This window comes from Trichoplusia ni, chromosome 21 (assembly GCF_003590095.1).
Source record: "Trichoplusia ni isolate ovarian cell line Hi5 chromosome 21, tn1, whole genome shotgun sequence".
In the NCBI taxonomy this organism is placed as follows: domain Eukaryota; kingdom Metazoa; phylum Arthropoda; class Insecta; order Lepidoptera; family Noctuidae; genus Trichoplusia; species Trichoplusia ni.
The window spans coordinates 6679553-6700837 of record NC_039498.1 but is presented as its reverse complement, the minus strand read 5'-3'; the positions used below and the strand labels follow the sequence as shown (position 1 = coordinate 6700837).

General features: G+C 36.0%; 2 protein-coding genes across 3 annotated transcripts in view; both read left to right on the top strand.

Moving 5' to 3' along the window:
• Positions 1 to 21285, top strand: part of LOC113504282 (protein daughterless) — a 187792-nt gene that overhangs the window by 105553 nt on the left and 60954 nt on the right. The window lies entirely within an intron of this gene.
• On the top strand, positions 9904 to 12987 carry LOC113504287 (alpha-L-fucosidase-like). Its single transcript, XM_026886527.1, is given in 9 exon segments — positions 9904 to 10020; positions 10591 to 10844; positions 10934 to 11069; positions 11162 to 11349; positions 11352 to 11627; positions 11743 to 11883; positions 12061 to 12084; positions 12087 to 12421; positions 12877 to 12987. Coding segments are annotated over 8 exon segments (1449 nt in total). The 5' UTR covers positions 9904 to 10020; position 10591; the 3' UTR covers positions 12973 to 12987.

The window sequence follows — 21285 nt, the reverse complement described above, 5'->3', positions numbered from 1 at the left end:
GATTTTTTGAGAAATTTAGGGCAGGTTTAAAGTCTTATACAGAAGCAATGGGATAATTACTGTGAAAGGAGGTTCAGAAGGATAGGAGACGTCTAGCACTTAAATTTATGAGGTGCTATAGATACAGAATCAACTATTCAATATATAGATTTGCAGAAATCTTTCGGTTGTTAGACATAAAATTGTTTATGTGATCAGGTAAGAATTTGACCACATTGAACTGCATTAGTAACTTAAAGATGATTTTGTCTTAAATAGCACAATCAATTCTATACAGGGTTTTCTGAACGAGCTCAACAAGAAAATTTATGAAAATTGCGTCTTTTTCTAACATTTCTACTACGTATTTCGTGGCTTTCAATATTCTCAAATGTCATGTTAAAGTCGGAAAGTGGTGGATTGTTATTTCTTATTACCACTATAATAGATGGCATTTTCGAATTAACAACTCTTGCCGTGAAAATTACCTTTAAAAGAAAAATAAGCTGTTTTTACTGATTTCTAATTTCAAGTCTAAACTATCAATATATCCCATTCCTTCACTGCTATCATCACGAGTGATCTCATCGACACATCTCACCTGATACAGATCATCGTTAATTATTCTCGTTAATTGCTTCGCGGCTTCCGATCGACGCTAATTGGCGTCTATACTTCCAAGCCACGGTCCGCCCATGGCGCGATTACAACCATCAAACTTGCCATTAACCATCCTCCCTCCACTCAAGCGAAATTCAACCTTATGTGTAGAACATAAGGGCTATGTTGGCAGTATATGTAAAGTTGTAGGACGGTACAGGCGCGCGGGGTGGAGTAAGACGAGGCGGGGGTGGGGTGCTTTCCCTTCGCCCCGCCCGCCCCGCGCGCCGGCCAATCGGCGCTCGACAGCCGAACGACCTCACCTTGCCCACACGTCCCAACGGATCCTTTTTATTTATTTTTTTAACGATAATGTCTTTGTTGGTTTCTGACTTTGTAGTTTAAATTGACTGTTGAGTTGGGTATTTATTAGTATTGAATACAATAGTAGTTTTTGTTTGAACGTGGTTTTTATTTTATTGGTATGATTTAAGAAAAGGAGTTTTAGTTTAAAAACTTGATTGCTTTATTGTTTAGACTAGTTTTGTTTTGGTATTTTGATTCAGTTTTATTATTTTATAATTTGTCTTTTATTTTTCTGAGTTTCTTTAGGTATATTTTTTGCTGCACATTGGATACTTGTAACTATACAACTCATACAAGTGACGTATTACAAGACCGATAATTAACCAACTCATCCATAACTTCAAACAAAATCGTTCAACGAAACCAAAAATATTAATTTCAACAGAACGCCGCTGCAAAGACATCGCTTGCAGAACAATTTTCACTCACCCTCCTGTCTGTAAAACCAATAAGACGCGAGGGTCTGAAATCCCCGCTTCAATTGTGAAACGCCCTAAACGCCAGCCGTGCCGAACGATTTTCACACCCTATGGTATTAAGTTACAATTCAATTTTCTCTGATGTTATTTATCAAATTAAGTGCCTAAGGTGAGAGGCTTGTAATAAATATGCTGTTTCATATTGGGAATGTTCTTAGTGCTGTTATGACTGACGCAGATGTTTGTTCAACGACGAAACTTTTGACAATATGTTAATGGATTGGCGGTTTTTTTTAATGCCATAGGAACATTTTAGTTTGCAGTTTGCATGTTTGTTTGCTTTTTCATGCTTGCTGCAATTATGAAGAATTAATTAACTTTTGAAAGCTAACAAGAAGGGTTAATTGGTCTAATAGATACGTGTAAACCTATGGTTAATGATTTTCTTAATTTTATAATATATAGAGAAAAAAGTTGCAAGTTATCAAAAAAAAATTATCTATATAATTAGACAGCTAAAACGCGATGTACCTATTACATAAAAAAAAACTTTGATACTATCGTAGTTCTGATCTTGCTTAAGTATGAGACTACACTTAAAACGAAAGCTATAAAATATCTCAAGATCTCGCCAATTACAATTTCGATTTGTTTACTTAGACCATCCAACTGCTGGACAAAGATCTCCCCTACTCTGCTCTGTCTTTGTATACTACCCTGTCTGGCTATGCATATCATGCTATTTATTCATTGACACTTCTACGTTTGGTTTTACCTATTGTTTCAAATTTCATGTTGGACTTAAAAATAGTTCATCTTTCTGGCCTTCGAAAACGGTAACAGAAGAAAAACAAGAAGGGTCTATAATAAACGTTAATTTGAATCCTAAATAAGTAATAGATTGTTTTGCATACGAAACTTTTTTTTCCATTTTGTCATTAAAAAGTTAGGATGATTTAACGCACTTAAAATGATGACATGTATGTAGTAATATCACTTGCTAATAAAAAGCGTACTGGCGAGTGACGTCACGATATTTAATTTCACTGTAGCCTCTTCGCATTGTCTTCGATAAAAAAAACCTTATGAGAAAATGTCAGAGGTGATACATTTGCTGCAATTTTTCCTTGCAAGGAATAACGAGCTATTTAAATCAAATAGTTAACCAATATAGACCTAGGTGGACAATCAGACAAATTCCCGAATATTCTATTAGAGTTCGGAGAGAACAGACTACCCTCAAAGATCTGTAAAAGAGAACGAAATTAAGATATACATACATAGGTAAATGTTTTTTAGCCATTCACAGCGTAAATCGAAAAAGCCTAATTATACTGACCTAGATACCCAGATAGATAGGTTCTGATCCATTTCCCTACAATAAACAAACGTATCGTCCAATAAAACAATTTTTTATCAATAGAAAGCTTATCTCCAATAAATATTTCCATTAATAAATAATATGTAGGTATATCAAATAGTTTATAAGCTATGCAGCCAAATTGCTACCAAAATAATACAAGGTCATCAGGGTTTCCACGCATGCGCAATTAACATTAAGTGCAAGACAGTGCCAGACGACAGTCACCTGTATCTATTCCTCACATTGTCCACAATAATGGCGCGAAAGTACGCCAGTCGAAAGTAAAACTTTAATTTAGTGATAAATTGGATGCTGCAAATAAACCGCCCTTTGGTTGGTTTTCTGGCAATGAAAAATCGTTACAGAGAATATTGGCGCGTTATTTGGGTTGCAGTGCAGATATGTAAATTATCGAGAATTATTTTCGGTCAGCGCGTCGCTCTCGATATTGGGTAGGTACAATTAGGGTAGCTGTCAGTCGTTAGTCGAGATCCTTTTTCCAACCTCTTTTTGCACGTCAGACCATAGCATGGTATCGCATGTCATCTCTTTCTCTGTGCACAATAAGTTGTAGGGTAATTGTAATGGCCTTTAGCCGCTTATTCGCGGGCCGAGCGGCGCGCATGTCGGGCGGTAACGGTGCCCATGTAGCGAGGGCGCCGCGCGGCACAGCTGGCGCGGCAGGTGCGCCCCAAATGGACGATGCAGACACACCTCGCGCGCCTGCCCGAGCACAACTCTTTATGTACTCATCTTAATCAGTTTTATTGCTACAAACAGTTTAACTGGTACCAATTTTTTCCTTAATTCCACTTACATATTCATTGATAAATATGGCCTAGGTATATCAAAAAGAGCTGGGCCAACGAAATTGTGTCTAAACATCCGTTTTCGCCGTAATTTTATCATCGCATAAAATCTGCAAGGCTATGTGCAACCCTCCCGTCGTCATGCACGCCACCGGCAGTCGCGCCACGTCAGTGCACCGGCACACACCCGTTCGCTTTGAGAATTGTAATGAATAAAGCTTTACTCACTGTTCCTTTCTCTCATTTCAGAACAAAGTGGAGTACTACGTGAAATGGAAAGGCTGGAAGCCGAAGCACAACACGTGGGAGCCGGAGGAAAACATCCTAGACCCGCGACTCATCCCAGAGCTTCGAGCGCGGCGAGGAGCTGAGGCGGCAGGGCAGAAAGCGCGAGCGCGAGGTGTCGCCCGGGAGCGCGCGCGCAGCGGCTCGGAGGAGCGCCAGCCGCCGCCCGGCAAGCGGCAAGGCCGAGGTGCTGTCGCGCGAGTCCGGCAAGATTGGCGTCACCATCACCATGAGCCCGCCCGCCGCCAAGCGCCACCACGACTCCTCCAAGCTGAACGGCGGGCGCACGGCGCACGCAGCGCAGCCCCGCCGCCCGCCGCGCCCCCGGCGGCGCCCCCGCGCCCGCCTCGCCCGCCGCGGAGGCCGCCGCGCCCCGCACGGGCCCGCGCCGCGTGCCGCACTCGCCTGAGGAGGCGGACGCGCACACCCCGCCGGAGCGCGAGCGCCGCACCGAGACACAGCCTACTGCAACGGCCCGGCGGAGCCCAAGGGCGCGCAGCCTCCACCGCCGCCCGCGCCACAGCAACCTGTTGAGGACGAGGACTCGTGGGGCGAAGCACCCGTGACTGTGGCGCCCCCACCTCCACCCCCGCCTGCGCCCCGGCGCGGCGCCGCCTACTGGATGGCACGGTCTCCGGTCGCAGACCAGATCTTCATCACGGACGTGACGGTCAACCTGCAGACAGTTACGATACGCGAGTGCCGCACGGAGAAGGGTTTTTTCCGATCTCGTGAGCACCGGCCGCTCGACGTCACGTAGACCCTGCTCCCAGTGAACGTTGGTTATGAACTTTATCGGACGATGTACAGTAATAGTTAGCTAGTATTTATTCAGTTACTACGAATGTTAAGCCCGCGTAAAAGTGGAATGTGAAGTCCTTTGTAGGCCTAATATGTAATGAGTCTAGTGTAGTGCTCATGTACTTGTTTGGGTTTGGGGAAGTGCGAAGTTGATTGGAGGAAAGGTCTCCTGATAAAAAGTCTTGTCGTGTAACTTTTGAAACAGATTTAATAGATTAAGTTCTATCGACCACCTTAATTATTATGTAACAAATAGACAAATTGTTGTCAATTGTTGAAAATTGGAGACTTCTATATTTTATATGTTAAATTTATAGCTGACTGGGTGTACTTCTGTAGAATATTTATCTATTATAACATTCATAAGATACCTAATTTAATGAACCACTAATACCTTCAGTGAACCTTCCATTTAAAAGTTTTGTCTGTATACCTAATGCTTTTTTTCTCCTGAAATGAATCTCATATGAAATAGCCAATAAGGGCATACTCAAACAAATGTAATCCCATTGATGTAGTGAATATTCCTTGGTTTTGTTTTTTCTTTTTATTATTATTGTTGTTGTTATTTATGTGAACTTAATTTAATGTTAGTTTTTCACTCAAATTGCATCCCAGTTTACCTGACAGAAACCTGTTGTTAACTCTATCTAAAAAAACAACTTCACTCAAAAAGTGTTGCAATTACATAAAATCTCCCTAAAATAGAGTTAAAACGATACTTTTCTATCTGTGTTAATTTAGACTGTTGGTTTATAAAATGAACTGATTGTTTTTTTTCTGTACATATTTCTATACTACAAAGCTAATAAGTTATTTGTAATAATTTAATTTTAAGATCACATGATTCCGAACGCTTTTGTGTTCCTTTTATTGTTATTTGGTTCCTTTAATATTAAATGATAATAATATTATAGTCCTGAATGGATCATGGATGGAGTCTCCTATTATTTGAGTTTAATGTATATTTTACCTAAGCATTTGTATGTGGAAATGGTTTGTAAATATTGTAAATAAATATAAATTTAGAGCACTTGTTTTATAATGTGATAGTCTCTCACATAAATAGTCTGTAAATAAACGAGAATGAATTAGATGCAATCTTTTATTTACCTGCAGACTTGTTTGATGTTGACACATTGTAATAAACTAGGATCTACAATGAAACCAACGAAAAGAACCTACACACAACATGGTTACACTACACTTAACTGCCTACACTTGGTGTGTCCCAAACTCTCAAGGGAAATTATAAAACTGTCTTGGAAGCCTCGACGAAATAAGTCTTAATAGGAGGAGATTACCTGCCTTTTTAAGTACCTAAAGAATAGACTACTGAAAAGTCAACACAATCGGCTTTTAGTCTAACCGAATACAGCTAAGTACCAGTGTTTTGAAGGAGCGACTACCTATCTAACTTCCTCAACCCTGAAACCTAGTAACCTGGCAACACGATACCCCATGTTTAGACTGGCTGTCAGACTTTCATGCTTCTGACTACCTGTAACGACTATAAAAGGTGTATGATAACAGCCGTGACCCATAATTTAACGTGCCTTCTGAAACACGAAGGAACTCCATGACCAAGTTAATCACCCATCTACGGACCAACCGCATCAAACGTAGCTTAACCTGTGATCGATTTACTTATACAGTTATAGCTTAGCCACGATACATAGGTCAACATATAAAGTACCCGAAGATTGCTATCTTTATGTTGTTGATTTCGATTCCCGCATTTGACAAAAAATTTAATATTCGCGAGCTTTAAAAGCCGTCATTGAGTAGAATAACAACTACAAAATAACATGAATTATAATTTTCATAGTATTATTTATTTACATTATACACTTATTTTAACTAGCATTAGTAAAGGGTAGACGTTAAAGAAAAGATTACTCAATACATACTCAATAATTTAAACTCAGTACGAATCGTTTTTGATACTGGCAGCCCACTGGTTCTTGCGTTGAATGTTTGAATTGTTTGATAATAACAATGCAAAGGCAAATAATTAGCAAATCAAAAAAGCCGGAAGGGTAAAAGAAATTTATAAAGCTTAACATGCAATGTATCTGAAAATATAAGGTACAGACATACGATTTGCTTGGCGTATACAAAACGCATTGACGTTTCTATTTGTCACTTTTGTTTGTCAGTAGACTGTCCCCTCTTATTCCTCCGACTGAAGAACCGACTTTGGTATTCAGTTTAGCAAATAATCGAACGATTTGTTGCAAAAACCTAAGTAAATTTATTTTAATTCTTACGACGTTATACAAATCGGGCGATGGAGTGGTCGAAAGAGAGAACATTGAAGTTGATCGAGTTGTTACAAGTGAATGCTAGTTTATGGAATCCTTCTTTGTGTGAAACAAGGAGAGACAAACAAAAGCGGGCGTGAAGAATTACGTTTGATATCGAATATTTTGGGTATTTCTATACCAGACGCTACAAAGAAGATACAGCATCTTCGTACACAGTATAACAGAGAATCAGCTCGGGAAGCCAGGGCCTATGCTGAGGAACCAAACGATAGATATGTTAGCAATTGGTACGCCTTCGAGTATTTGCACTTCTTGAAAGAGTCCAGCAAACCTTACAAAGTATTGCACATGGTTAGTAAATTGTAAACTGAACTGCATACCAATAAGTCTACATAATTTTTTTTTTATTTAATAAAGCAATAATATTGGAAGTATTGTCATCTGTAGACTTAGACTTTAAATCATTTTTAATCTTTCCTTTTTAGCCCTACAATAAATAAATGTTCATATACCTACTACAATTAATATTTTAATATTGTAATTTCAGGAGGACAGTCAAGAGGGAGATGGATTGTCATCACAATCAGACAATTCTACAAGTAATTGCAGAGTAAGCAGCCACTCACCACCTCACAAAATTCCCAGAATGGAATCTACACCCATCAAACCTGGAAATGTATATCCTTTATTGCGACCAAGAGATGAGTTCGCTGTATTTGGAGAATACATCGCAAATGAGTTACGATCATTGAAGGGCGAAAAAAATCTGCTTGTCGCTAAGAAGAAAATACAAGATGCTATATTTGATGTTAAAATGAGTATGATACGGGAAACAAAAATGGAGCAAGGTGTGTGCACTGTGTTTACAAGTACAAGCCAGCCACAAAATGCTACTATACATGATGGCAAGATATATGCAACACCAGCACTGGCTACTACTGAAGTCACTATAGAGCATTTGTCGGAGCCACGCACTCCACCACCACCAGAAATTAATGAAATTATGATTAATGGTTCATGCCATTACACAAATTTTAAAGTGGATGCACAATAACAGTGTCATCCACTTCCCAATCAGGAAGTGGAGAAAAACAAAAGCTATACCATTGCAAATCCATAATAGACACACATGGACATTATAAAAACTGCTTTTGAGATTTTTTATGAATTTTTTGCAAAGACTTAAAAACTGTTAAATGTAACTATCATGATAAATGGACAGAGTGTGAAAATTTAGTGTATTAAATGTAATATTGGTGACCTGACTGCCAGAAAAGACCATATGTGCCTCAGAAGTCTATTATGTAGTCTAACCCCATGGCATGCTGGACACTTTTTATGGGGTCAATGGACTGTGGAATTCTCAAACATTTGTAGTATAAAGAAAGGAAATTTATCATTGGCTTTAAGATTACTGCCATAAGTCAATAAGTCAAGTATTATTTATTAGAATACTTTTAGTATTTAAGGATCTAGTCATCTACTTTTCATTACAATAATATGTAAAAGCTAAATATAGTATCTAAGTTAGAATGTTTTACAATTTTTGTAGGTGTAAGAATGAACCAATAGTCTCTTGTATGTCCATAACCAAAAAAAATAAAGTTCTGCAATCATGGCAAATATAATTGGTTATAAACACAACTTACAAGTGACAAATAATCAGCACTCATGACCTGAAATGGCTGACTTGCGAAATGTCCGTTTTGTAGCTAAATAGAACTTATGTTGATCTGCCATCAAAAAGTTTCAATTACTAGGTAGGTATGGGTGTAATTATTAAGCCGATTTTCGAGAAGACAACTGTTAATTTAACAAAGATTATTAGACTGATGATCATGTGAATTAACTTGATATACCAACAATTTTTTGATGTATTCTGTATGTATTTACATGTATTATGTAAAGTATCTTAGAATCAGTTTTATTTTCATATTAGAGTATTATAGAGAATAGAATCTTCGATCTCATGCGATGTTTGTTTGTAAGTGTAAATAATTAAAAATAAAATGTGCGTAAAATACAGTTTTAAATCTATTTACTTGCTATTTTTCACGTGCTAGTTAATTACGGTAAGTACTCATGATTGGCCTAGCCTTTTCCCAATTACGGTAATTACTCATGGTAATAATATTATGCAAAAAGGACGTTGATAACTAAGTGATCAGCTAAACCATGTGGTTGTAAATATGAACCAAAATGTATTTAGGTATTGCTTTACAATTTTATTAGCCTCTAAATCCCTGCTTTACAAATGTTCCATGCCAGTATAATTAATAAAACATAACGAGTTATACGTCCTACGGCTACCAACCATATTATGTGTATCTTACATTACAACCTTTTTCGTTGTTAAAAACATCGATCAAGTCAATTCGTGTCGTGTCAAACGAATAAACATTATGGCTTTATTACTACGGAAAAGGTAACAATAGTCTCACTGTATTTAAATCATTCACCAAATGAATCCTAGCAAGGTCTAATTTTAATTAAAAAACATGCCTAAGCAGAAATATAGAAAAGCTGTAAATAGGTAGATACTGGTAAAGGGTAACAGCACTGCACGGATCCTTTAGCCTAGTGGTTGAGGTCATCACGCTAAACCCACGCTACGTGTCGCAGTTTCGATCCTTACGACAAACACTTGTGCGTTCCATGAATGCTTGTTCTGAGCCTGGGTGCGTTGCAAGTCTTTAATGTTTGTGAAAAACACAGGCGGAATAGGCTTATATCTCATCGTGATAGCTAGGTAGTTGAAATTTTTACGGTTAAGAGGTTGTATTTCTGTTGTCACTATAACAATAAAAATAGTGAATATATTTTTAGAGGTCGATTAATTGCAACGACCATGTATTTTCCCCTTGCGTTTGTTTTATAGGGTAACCTACTATTAGCTATAGCGCAATTTACTAAACAAATCACTAGGTAAATTGCGACCTATTTGATAACAAAGTTCCATACTCTATTGTTCGTGGATCGTGTTCATAAAAACACTCAGTTTACTTATTATTCAGTACCCGTTGTTCATCGGCCAGGAACGCTAGTACCTATTATACGAGATCACTTTAAATTAAAAATAACGATTAAGTGGGAGAACAAAGAAAATGTATTGAGTTCCAGCATTATTAAAGGTCTGTATTTTTTATTTGCATATTTTACGTCGGTCCAAAATCATTTTGGGTAATCAGTTCAAAATATCAAGCTGTAGGTAAATGCTGTTATTATTTAACGTCGATTTATTTTAATGATGAAGGTGTCTTTCAATATTTTCGTTCTACGAAATTAATTATATATATCCAGTTGTTCAAAGTTCGCTTTCCTCGAAATGATTTACCTACCTTTTTTATTTGTTATCATCCAAACCATGGCTACAAGTATACGAAATTATGACGCGTTGATCACTTTGTTATGACTGGTAATAACTTATATTATAATTACAAATTTATTGCAGAGCCTTTTTAAATTCTGATATTATTTAATAATTAAAAACTATTGTCTGTTACCTTAGGTATACTTAGTGCAAACGGTGAAACCCGTGAAACAAACAAACTATGAAGTTTGATACATTGATTCAACAATCGTATCTGTGCCTCTGTCAGTGTCAGGTCAGGGGTCATCCAAGCGGGTCAAAATTAGAAAATAAGTTTGATTTGACAGCCGGTATCTAATATTTACGTTTATCAATAATTGTTTATTTACAGAATGTTGAAATTACTAATACTCTCGGTGTTTATTTGCTTAGCAAATGCTAGTATAAGAGCAAATACGGTTGTTAATAATTTTGAAAATGAAGTTCGTCAAAATAAGCGGTATAAGCCGATTTGGAGCGATCTGGATACTAGGCCGTTGCCCGAATGGTACGATAAAGCCAAAATAGGCATATTCATACATTGGGGCGTTTTCTCCGTACCTAGTTTCGGCTCTGAATGGTTCTGGATAAACTGGAAAGGTACCTGTATATTTTTTGTAATATTGCAGCTGCCTTGCAACGGTATTTTTTTTTTAAATATTGTTTTTAATATGTATTTTTTTCTAGCGAGTAAGAATAACAAAAGTACATAGATTTCATGAAAAACAACTACCCGCCTGGCTTCACGTATCAGGAGTTTGCTCCTATGTTTACAGCTGAATTCTTTGATCCCACAGCTTGGGCTCAGCTATTTGCTAAATCTGGAGCTAAGTATGCAAACTTTTTATTTTTATTAAAGGAATTGAATAACCACAAATATTATTTCATAAGAAAATATTAAAGAAGGATGAATCTATTTTCAGATATGTTGTCCTAACAAGTAAACATCATGAAGGCTTCACTTTATTCCCATCAAACCGCTCATTCAGCTGGAATGCAGTAGATGTCGGTCCTGGGAGAGATTTAGTTGGAGAGCTTGCAGACGCAGTGCGAAGCCAAAATTTGAAGTTTGGTGTCTACCATTCATTATTTGAGTGGTTCAACCCAATTTATTAGAAGACAAAAGATCCAAGTTCGCTACTCGGACTTATACAGAGACAAAGCTATGGCCAGATATAAGACAGCTAATAAATAAGTATAAACCGTCAGTGCTTTGGTCTGATGGTGACTGGGAAGCTCATGATGATTATTGGAGGTCAACAGACTTGCTAGCTTGGTTATATAATGATAGTCCAGTGAAGGATGAGATAGTAGTCAATGATAGATGGGGCATTGACATCCCAGGCAAGCACGGGGACTTCTACAACTACCAAGATAGGTACAATCCAGGTTTGTGTCATGATATCAATTAAATGTTGATATCGTTCATAAAAATCAGATTTAGCTCCTTAAAATTATAATATAAGTAAGAATGACAATTAATTATTTTAATTATTAATTTTAGGTAAACTGCTCAAACACAAATGGGAAAATGCATTTACAGTTGACTCAAAATCATGGGGTTACAGAAGGCAAATGTCCATTAATGAAGTATTTACTATAAATCAAATTTTGAATCAAGTTGTATCAACAGTCAGCTGTGGAGGTAAGCAATTATTTTAAAGATTACTACTTGTAAAGTATGGGAATGTCACTGATTCATTACTACTCCGCTGAAATACACTAAACCTCCCTACCTATACACCTTGAATAAATTTAAGTACATATTTGAAATCAAATTTTAGACCTTTCGCATCCATGTTATAATTATTTCAATTTCTAGGTAACGTCCTTATTAACATAGGCCCTACAAAGAAGGTACAATAATCCCTGTATTCCAAGAACGCCTCTTAGCGCTAGGCGAGTGGCTCTCAATCAACGGCGAAGCGATATACGGCAGCTCACCATGGCACTCCCAAAACGACACTATCAATCCTAAAGTATGGTACACTTGTACGAAGACCGACTACAATGCTTCTCACCCTACCGCAGTGCCCTCAAAAGCTGATAGAGTAACGGCAATCTATGCTGTTATGCTCAAGTGGCCACAGAACAGCGTTCTAAACCTTGCAGACGTTACTGCATACTTACACAGTGGCACTTATAAAGTCGAGATGTTGGGAAATGAAGGACAGTACTTAAACGTAAGTATTAGGTTAAGGTGTCATTAACACTTTGATTGTCTTTATCTGGTGATGTTGAAGTTTCTTATCTTATTTATTCTCTAGTCTGTTTATTTGATTAATTAATACCTAAGACATTTATCGTTGTTTTTACAAGCTTGTCAAAAGTTCATGTATAATGTCTAAGGTCCAAATTCGATTCTTTTATATACATATACTTGAAAAACAACTAAAAACTTACTAACCAGTGTGATGCTAGAGAGTTAGCTACCATTTCTTCCCCGCAACAAGAGAATGTGGCGAATCGGGGTGCTGTTCATTTTGTTTTGACCTTAAAAAGTACAAATAGAAGACTAATTTGGATCCTAAATCTAAAAAGCAATTATATACATATAAAGATGCTATTCTTATCAATATCGATATCTTGCCAATAATCGTAAAACCATCCGTAACTTAAACATTGTTTTTTTTTTCAGTGGAACATAACTAACGGACAAGTTCAGATACAACTGCCAGACAAAGCTACTGTTGTTTCCCAGCATGCTTGGACATTGCGATTTAATACCAAATAAAATTTTGCAGTACAATGTTTTGTTTCAACCTATTCAGCTTATTTATTTATTTATTTATATTAATATTTCTCGAGAAATAAAAGTATATGAGGCTACATTTTGTAACATCTTTAAATCCATACTTCGAAAATAAAGAATTGAATTTGCTTTATAATTTTACTAAGTAGTAATCTTGAATACTTATAGATGTTTTATATTAAAATACCTAACAGGTCACCTAATATATCAATACTGGGGTCATACTATTTACTATTGATGGTATGTCTATGGTTGAGGTCACCACGCCAAACCAATAGTTGACATTCATGAATAACTTAAAATAACAACACAATATAGCCAAAAACAACGCAAAAATAGTCACTTAAACAATGAGTTTAATCGTTTGTCCAAGTTTAGTAGGCAGGAATAATAAATAAAATAACACATGAACGTCAAACAAGTATATTCAATTAAACTTGTATAATATTCAGATATAGCTACTTATATGGACATGGTTAATCTTAACAAATAAAAAGACATGAAAAAATATAAGTTTGTGCTTGATAGTAGTTACACTATAGTTCATGAAGACGAGAATAGTAAAAAAGTATATTGTACGCAAGATAGATATACACAAAAAGAAATTACATATACATTTCGTGATCTTACGTAGTATTGACATTGCATTCTGCGAAGAAATGTGGGATAAGTATTGAGACAATACATAATACAATAAGAGAATAAAAACGGATGCAAAAAAGTTTAGCTTCTTCATACACTGACTATATAGGCAACCAAGATATCGGCTACAAGACAACCAAAATAATGACTATCCTACACGTCAACCAAGAATCTGGTTTCCTTAGTTCATGAAGAAGCTATACCAGTTCCAGAAATATGCATTCATAACTATGTTTTTTCATGATATAGCGGCTTACTAGGTTACCTACAATACCTAGTATTTATACATTGGACCGCTAATTAATGTCAATGTTCACTATACAAAGTAAAGGCATTTTATATTAAACCTCTATGCGTAACAATTGAGTTCGTTTAACATTTATGTATTGTCAAAAGCCGTACAATCTCTTACAGAAGCGAGAAGCTATATTTCTGCTTTAAATCTAAACTAAGAATGAAAACATCCTAGGGACGGTCTTCTCCCTTTTGCAATCGAATGTACCTAAAAGCCTATATGAATGTATCTAGTATTCGTTTGTATATGGTTTTGGGATACTGTGGCGTACAAAAATAAATATGACCATTTTACACTTTGTCTATAAGCACATAAGGTTCTTATTCGTCTATACTTATACAAGAATAATATACGTGTATATTTTATAATCTGCTTACATTGTTTATTAAGCCATATAGTAAAGTCTATTTTATAACGTATTTATTTATAAAAAAAGCATATTTGCCACGTGTCAATAAAGGCGCTATTTAAAAAAGGTAATATGTGTGATAGCCCTCTTAGTTAGGTAAAACAGCCGAACGATGACGCGTGGTTTTATAAAAATATGATTTTACACATACGTTAAAACAGTGACATTATTTTTGGTATATATTTTTGTACATATACTTAAGGCAAAACTATTGCCATTTTTTTTAAACTATACTTATTATGGCCTAATTTGTTGCAAAATATATTATTATTGCTTTTATCTGTTTTATACAAGCACTACATCTCAAGCACCATAAGGAGGCTATACAAGATAACTGAGGTCTTAACTAAATCCATAATAGGCACTGTTATATACATATGTTATATACTAGAGAAGTTCATATAATTAAAAGATACAGGGTGAGTCTGTGTATGGTACGACTGAATCAGCGAAAAATATGTCCTTTAAATTTTAAAACATGTGCTATAAAAATTAAACAGCATTGATTCGAGATATTTGTTTAAATTTCCTATAGCACATGTTTTAAAATTTATATTGAAATCATATTTTTCGCCTCGCAAACAGTAACAAAAACACCCTGTATGAATATTTATTTTTGCTTTACAAGCTTATGAAAAATAACTTATTGGAAGCGGATACATATCTAAAGGAATAGTAATAAGATTAGTCCTATACATATGATATTATACAGAAAATGCCATTTTGTACTAAATCTAGTGTTAGTAATATATTAGAATATCTCTGTTTATATAAACAGTGGAGTAGGTACGAAGGGTAATTATATTGTTTACGATAATTACAGACTAACTAACAAATAATATGGCTATGTTTACCGAAATTAGGTCTTTCAATACGCGAGGCGACGCATCCGAATACCCGCCGAACTTGGGGTCCAACGACAAGTTCCCATTAACGATACTCAATTTTATAAGACTTCTGCTTGGAGTCTTAAGCTGGGTTTCCACTAAAGATGTGTAAAGTGCCCTGGAGACAGTCAAATTGTTTGTCAAACAACTACGTGTTTGTCGAGTATGACGAAAATCTTTGCATTACATAATTGTTTATCGTAGTTTAATAGTATATTTAAACCATTCTCGACTCCATCGTCTTCTTATGTCTTGACACACGGTGTCAATACCAAAAATGCGCCAATCTACTAGAAAATTAACAAATTTGTTTGCTATTTGGTTTGATCAAGCAAATTTGGTACTTAACGAGTTACGTGTTTGAAAAGCACCAACAAAATCGCTGCATGTAACTCGCCCTGGATAGAATAGCTTCGGTAGAAACGGTTTAGCAGACATCCTCGCACGAGACATTTCCATTGCACCTCTCTGATGGAAACGCAGGCCAAGGTCTTTGGGTATCAGATACTTGCGTTGCGACGTATATGGTTAGACCATGATATACTCAATATGACAAAACGAAAAGGAGAAGTATCGTTGATTACCGATTTTTCTTATATGAAGTTGTTTTTAATTAAATTTTTGATTAATATATGTGGCCGTAACGCAAGTTTATTTGCTCTTTAAGTTGATTACTTGGTTAAGTGCAGGTCTTAATCGTTTTGACAAAAATCTCTTGATTTCTTTTACGCTCTTATATCTCCAGTAACGCTACAAAATACACCATTTTTTTCTAGTAATATATTAAGCTTTTGTTTTGACACACCCTTTATTCATTTAAATCCTTGAATAGATATTTCTTTATAGAAACATCTCTTTGACGTTATAGGTTATAGAAAAGCCTTTACTGGATAATCAAAACAGAATGTTAACATTGGAATGTAAGATTCTTGAACATTTTAATTATATGTACATCAAAACTAAATGTTTTAAGGGACAATATATATGCCATCGCTACATTGGTCTTTGGAAGTAATGCACCCTTTTTATACCCTAAAAAAGGTCTAAAATCATGGCTAAGTCTCTTTTAACATTTGGTGTTTTCTAGACTTGTTATAACTTAATTTACAATACTTAAAAAATATATAAAAGTAACAGAAATTTTTAGGTCATAATTTCGTTCACTACACTTAAATATATGCACACGAATGATGATGATACGAAGCGGTTGTTTGGAAATGGCAAATCCAAACTCGAATTATTTTTGTTAAAAACATTTTGGGTTTCAGTGCCAACAAAATCGACGCGTGCCTTGAGTCCTTACAGCTACCAATTCATTGAAACTTCCTAAATACATTTTGTGTATATAATAGATAGTTCGACAATGAGAATTTTTAAATAATTACATAACAGGTCAATAAAAAAATACAACATAATTTTGAAAGCAGACATTGCACAAGATTATTAAGAACATTAGCCATGTATAGATACCAAATATTTTTAGACGAATACTTAACCGTCATCAGAATTAAGTTCACTGTTTCAAAACGTCTTAAAATGAAGTAGCGGCTGAGATTAGCTCGAATACATAAATGTTGGTGTAATTTAGTTAGTTCCTCTAATTATTTATTTAATGACAGTTGACTCATGCGGCGGGCTTCCGAGTTGAATCGCGACCCCGCCGAAGTGTCAGCTCATGATTGATACCGGCAAATACCCGTGAGAAAACCATAATTTAATAATTATTATCATAATATAGTTAGTAATCCAATTCAATCAAAACTTGAAATGATGTTAGTACAGTGTAATTCTCTTTAAACGAGTTTGATTGGTTATTAAACGCTTCTTAATTACAAGCAACATCTATGAACAGACCCTTTTAAATTGCGTCAATCAATTTAGAACCTTACTATAACACAATAAGACCGTACCTTGAAAAGCAGGGCTTACATACTTATACCAAGCAGCCCGGCTATCTCCATCAGCTATGAAACTGACTGCAGCCTGTCCCTCTGTCTTAGCGCTTCTAACTGAGGTAGTATTGATATCTTCTCGTTGAAAAACTCTTCGAGGGAGGTTGAGCTAGCATTGTCGCTAGGAATTGTTCAAGTGTTATAGACCATATACCGTCTTGTTCAATTTCTTTGGATGGAGAAGGTTTCTGGGAGTCCTGTTCCGAGTCCGTCGCGTTTCCATTAGGATCCAATTGCTGGAAAGTGATTTAAATTGGTTGGTAGGTTGACTGGAAGATATTGCTATTAGCGTTAAGACCGCCATTTTGCCCTAACACTGTATGTTTAAGAATCACTGCTGTAATTCCATGGTGTACAATAATAAAGAATATTCTAATCCAATATAATCTAAGTTTGATAGAAAGCAAGTTGTAGATGTATAACATAAGAGATCTTATTCGGTATCGAATATTACCTGGCTATGGAATCATCAATCAATTTGCGAATTTTGAAAATTGTTTTAGGATAAGATTGAATGCGTTTAGAAAATATTCCCTGAGTAGTAACAGGTCGCAAACTATCGTAAATGTATTTGAATGAAGTATTCCTCAGACGAGTATTTAACGTGCTATTAAACAGTAATTACGGGCCGTCTTGTTAAGAATCCGGTAGGAAGTGGGGTTGGGGGGGGGGTAGTCTGCAACCTGAACGTGGCAAGTCTGGGGTCGTGACCCGTCTGCTGCGCTGGGTGCATTGTTGCTACCTAGGAAGTTATATGTGGGTATTGGGTTTCAAGTTATTATAAGTCATTATTATCTTGCACTAGCTGTTGCCCGCGATTTCATCTGCGTGGGTAAAAGATATTATGTTTAGTTTAGTGTTTCTTGTGAGATGACGTCTGATAGAAAGTTATGGAAGAAGACATGTTGCGCCGACCACAAATAAAAATAATTGGGATAAGGGCAGGGGGATGATAATGATGACGTAACTTATATTACTCAATATGTTTGTTTATTGCATTCCACAATGGAGTTTATGGGATGTTAGTTAAATGGTATGGTAGGCATATAAGGATATACAATAGTTTTGGAGCATTGTGGCTCTTGCCGGGTATAACAAAAACAAAAACGTTATATGATCTAGTCTTTTTTTTTAGTGTGGATTATGAATACTTGTATAACAATATAATAGTTTATTTCTCGTCATGACGATATTTCTATCTGTTAAAAATATTAGTCACAGATGAGTTCCTTATCCATTTATAAGTCTATTGAAATAAGCAAGTGATAAGACAAAAGATTATTTTTTATTATTTTTGTATTAGATAGCCGAATGGTTGAGGTCACCAAGACAAACCCAATGCGCGCGCCGTGTCCCGGGTGCGATCCCCGCGTAGGATAAGCATTTGTGTGATCCACAAATGCTTGCTCGGAGTCTGGATGTCTTGTGCATGTGATTTGTATGTTTGTGAAAACCGCGACACAAGGATTCCTTAGTGCGGGAGTCGCTTGTAAAAAAAACTATTTGAAAAAAAAAATGAATTCATTGGTAATAGAAAAACATTTATCAAGTGTAAAAGACAATATAAAGTTAGGTCGCGTCGCCACCTCACCACAACATAAGTTTTTTGTTTAAATTATTTTACTTACCATAATAAACATGAAAAAATATATCAAAAGAGTATACCTACTCTTAAATTCTCATCAACCTTTTTTTACAAAAAATCGCTTCAGCTCCCCGCTACTGCCTATAACTTACGAACCACCGGATGTGCTTACAGTAAGACGTCTGCAGCACCCCTTTTGTAGGCGGCGTAATGATACGGTACCTTATAATATGATGGTCGACTTACCTGTAAAGGAAAATAGGTTCAAGTTAGCGAAAAAGCAAAAACGAAATTCTGATTATTAATACGGTAATTACATAATTTGATGTAATATTTTTTAAACACACTTATTAAGACAAATAAATGGGCCAAACAAGCTGTGATTGTGTTTTGTTTCGGAGCCCGAAATGAATATTTTCAGCACATTACCGTTCATGAAAATAAACTCAATTTTCAAATAATACCTAAAGGGTAAAAAAAGAACTCTATTAATGAAAAAAAAACGAATCTTCGAAACATCTGGCGTTCAACACCCTCTATAAGTCTTAACCCACCCCCGACATGAGACGGAGATACACGAACCTGTAAGTTAGAAAGAGATGGGTATATTAACAAAGCGCCCTAGGATTGGTTGAGAGAAAAAAATCAAATGCGCCCGCGCCGCTCTCGTTCCGTTTCCGAATTTAAATTTTTCGATTATCGAATGATGGAGTCTTTTGAATATTGGAGGATATTGTCTGGGTATCTCAAAATTTTTGATTTTGTAGTTTGTTCATTCTTATATCATGGTTTATTCTTATTCCATTTATCTCTCGCTTACTCAACCAGTAATGAGATGGTTAAGTTCTTAGTTTCGTAGTTTAATTATTTAATAGCAAATAGGTTGTTTAGAAAATAAATCGTTTACCCTTGGACATATCGAGCTTAAGTGTTTCGGTGGTTTTCGTTAGTCTCATTGTAGACCCTGGCCCACAGAGTTGACAATTACTTGCATGTGAGACAGGCTGACAAATAAAAATTCGGTTATTTTTTGCAGTCAATGCATGAGAACGTTTATGCATCTACCTAAGCCGCGAGCAAAAGGTAGTAAAAAAAGTAAATTTAAGAAATCCCTCTCATTCGTTTACCTAATACCTACACGCCATGCGCAAATCGGAACATACGCAGTAATTGTTCAACGGAATAATATTTTTCTTTAAAATCAGAATCTTTAGAAAGCGTTTTTGATCTTATATCATGGCGAAAGAAATTCGATCGGTACAGCAATCATACAATTAGGACTCTTAGCCACACGCGATGTCTGAACCGGGCCATTAAAATTCTTTACGAAAATATATAAAACCCGGTCAAGTGTGAGCTGGACTTGCGATACTGAGGGTTCTGTACAAGAATGATAAAGAAAATTTATTTTACCCAAAAACAAATTGCCATCAAATTTACGTTCGTACCAACCGTTGCTTAGCTTTAGGTCGTATTTTCTTTTTTGGATTTGTGACCATAATGGTAACGGAAATACTTGACCTGTTAAAAAATCCACCGTCTTACTATCACAGTTCATAAGATACATTTTGACAGACGCACAGGGAGACTGTGCAGGCTCATTAATAGAGTTCTTTTTTTACCCTTTAGGTATTATTTGAAAATTGAGTTTATTTTCATGAACGGTAATGTGCTGAAAATATTCATTTCGGGCTCCGAAACAAAACACAATCACAGCTTGTTTGGCCCATTTATTTGTCTTAATAAGTGTGTTTAAAAAATATTACATCAAATTATGTAATTACCGTATTAATAATCAGAATTTCGTTTTTGCTTTTTCGCTAACTTGAACCTATTTTCCTTTACAGGTAAGTCGACCATCATATTATAAGGTACCGTATCATTACGCCGCCTACAAAAGGGGTGCTGCAGACGTCTTACTGTAAGCACATCCGGTGGTTCGTAAGTTATAGGCAGTAGCGGGGAGCTGAAGCGATTTTTTGTAAAAAAAGGTTGATGAGAATTTAAGAGTAGGTATACTCTTTTGATATATTTTTTCATGTTTATTATGGTAAGTAAAATAATTTAAACAAAAAACTTAGTGACATTCTTCCCGACCATATGGGTAACAGTTATTGCTAGTACCAAGGCAAACACTGGCACTAAAGTGACACACAGCGAATTTTTTTTTTCTTAGACAAGCGTATAACAACTGACACATCTGAAACGTAATATTTTCATCCTGAAAAACGCTAAAATCGAACCTATTAGTATCTGTCCTTGGAGTTTAATCGATTAAGACACGAAAAAAAACAGAACCAAAAATATTCCTATGTATCCTTCGCAAGACAAAGACTCATTTAGAAAGCGAAGATTATCCTGCTAGTCACGATACATTGCAAGCAATATTACATCACTTTAAACACCTAAGCTGCTTGGCCCCGCAATGTATTGCAAACCCACGATATTTCTCGCCTCATCTAAATGTGCCTTAATTTTAGTCGTTTCGTCTCTTGTTTATTGATTGGCGATAGACTAGAACAGAT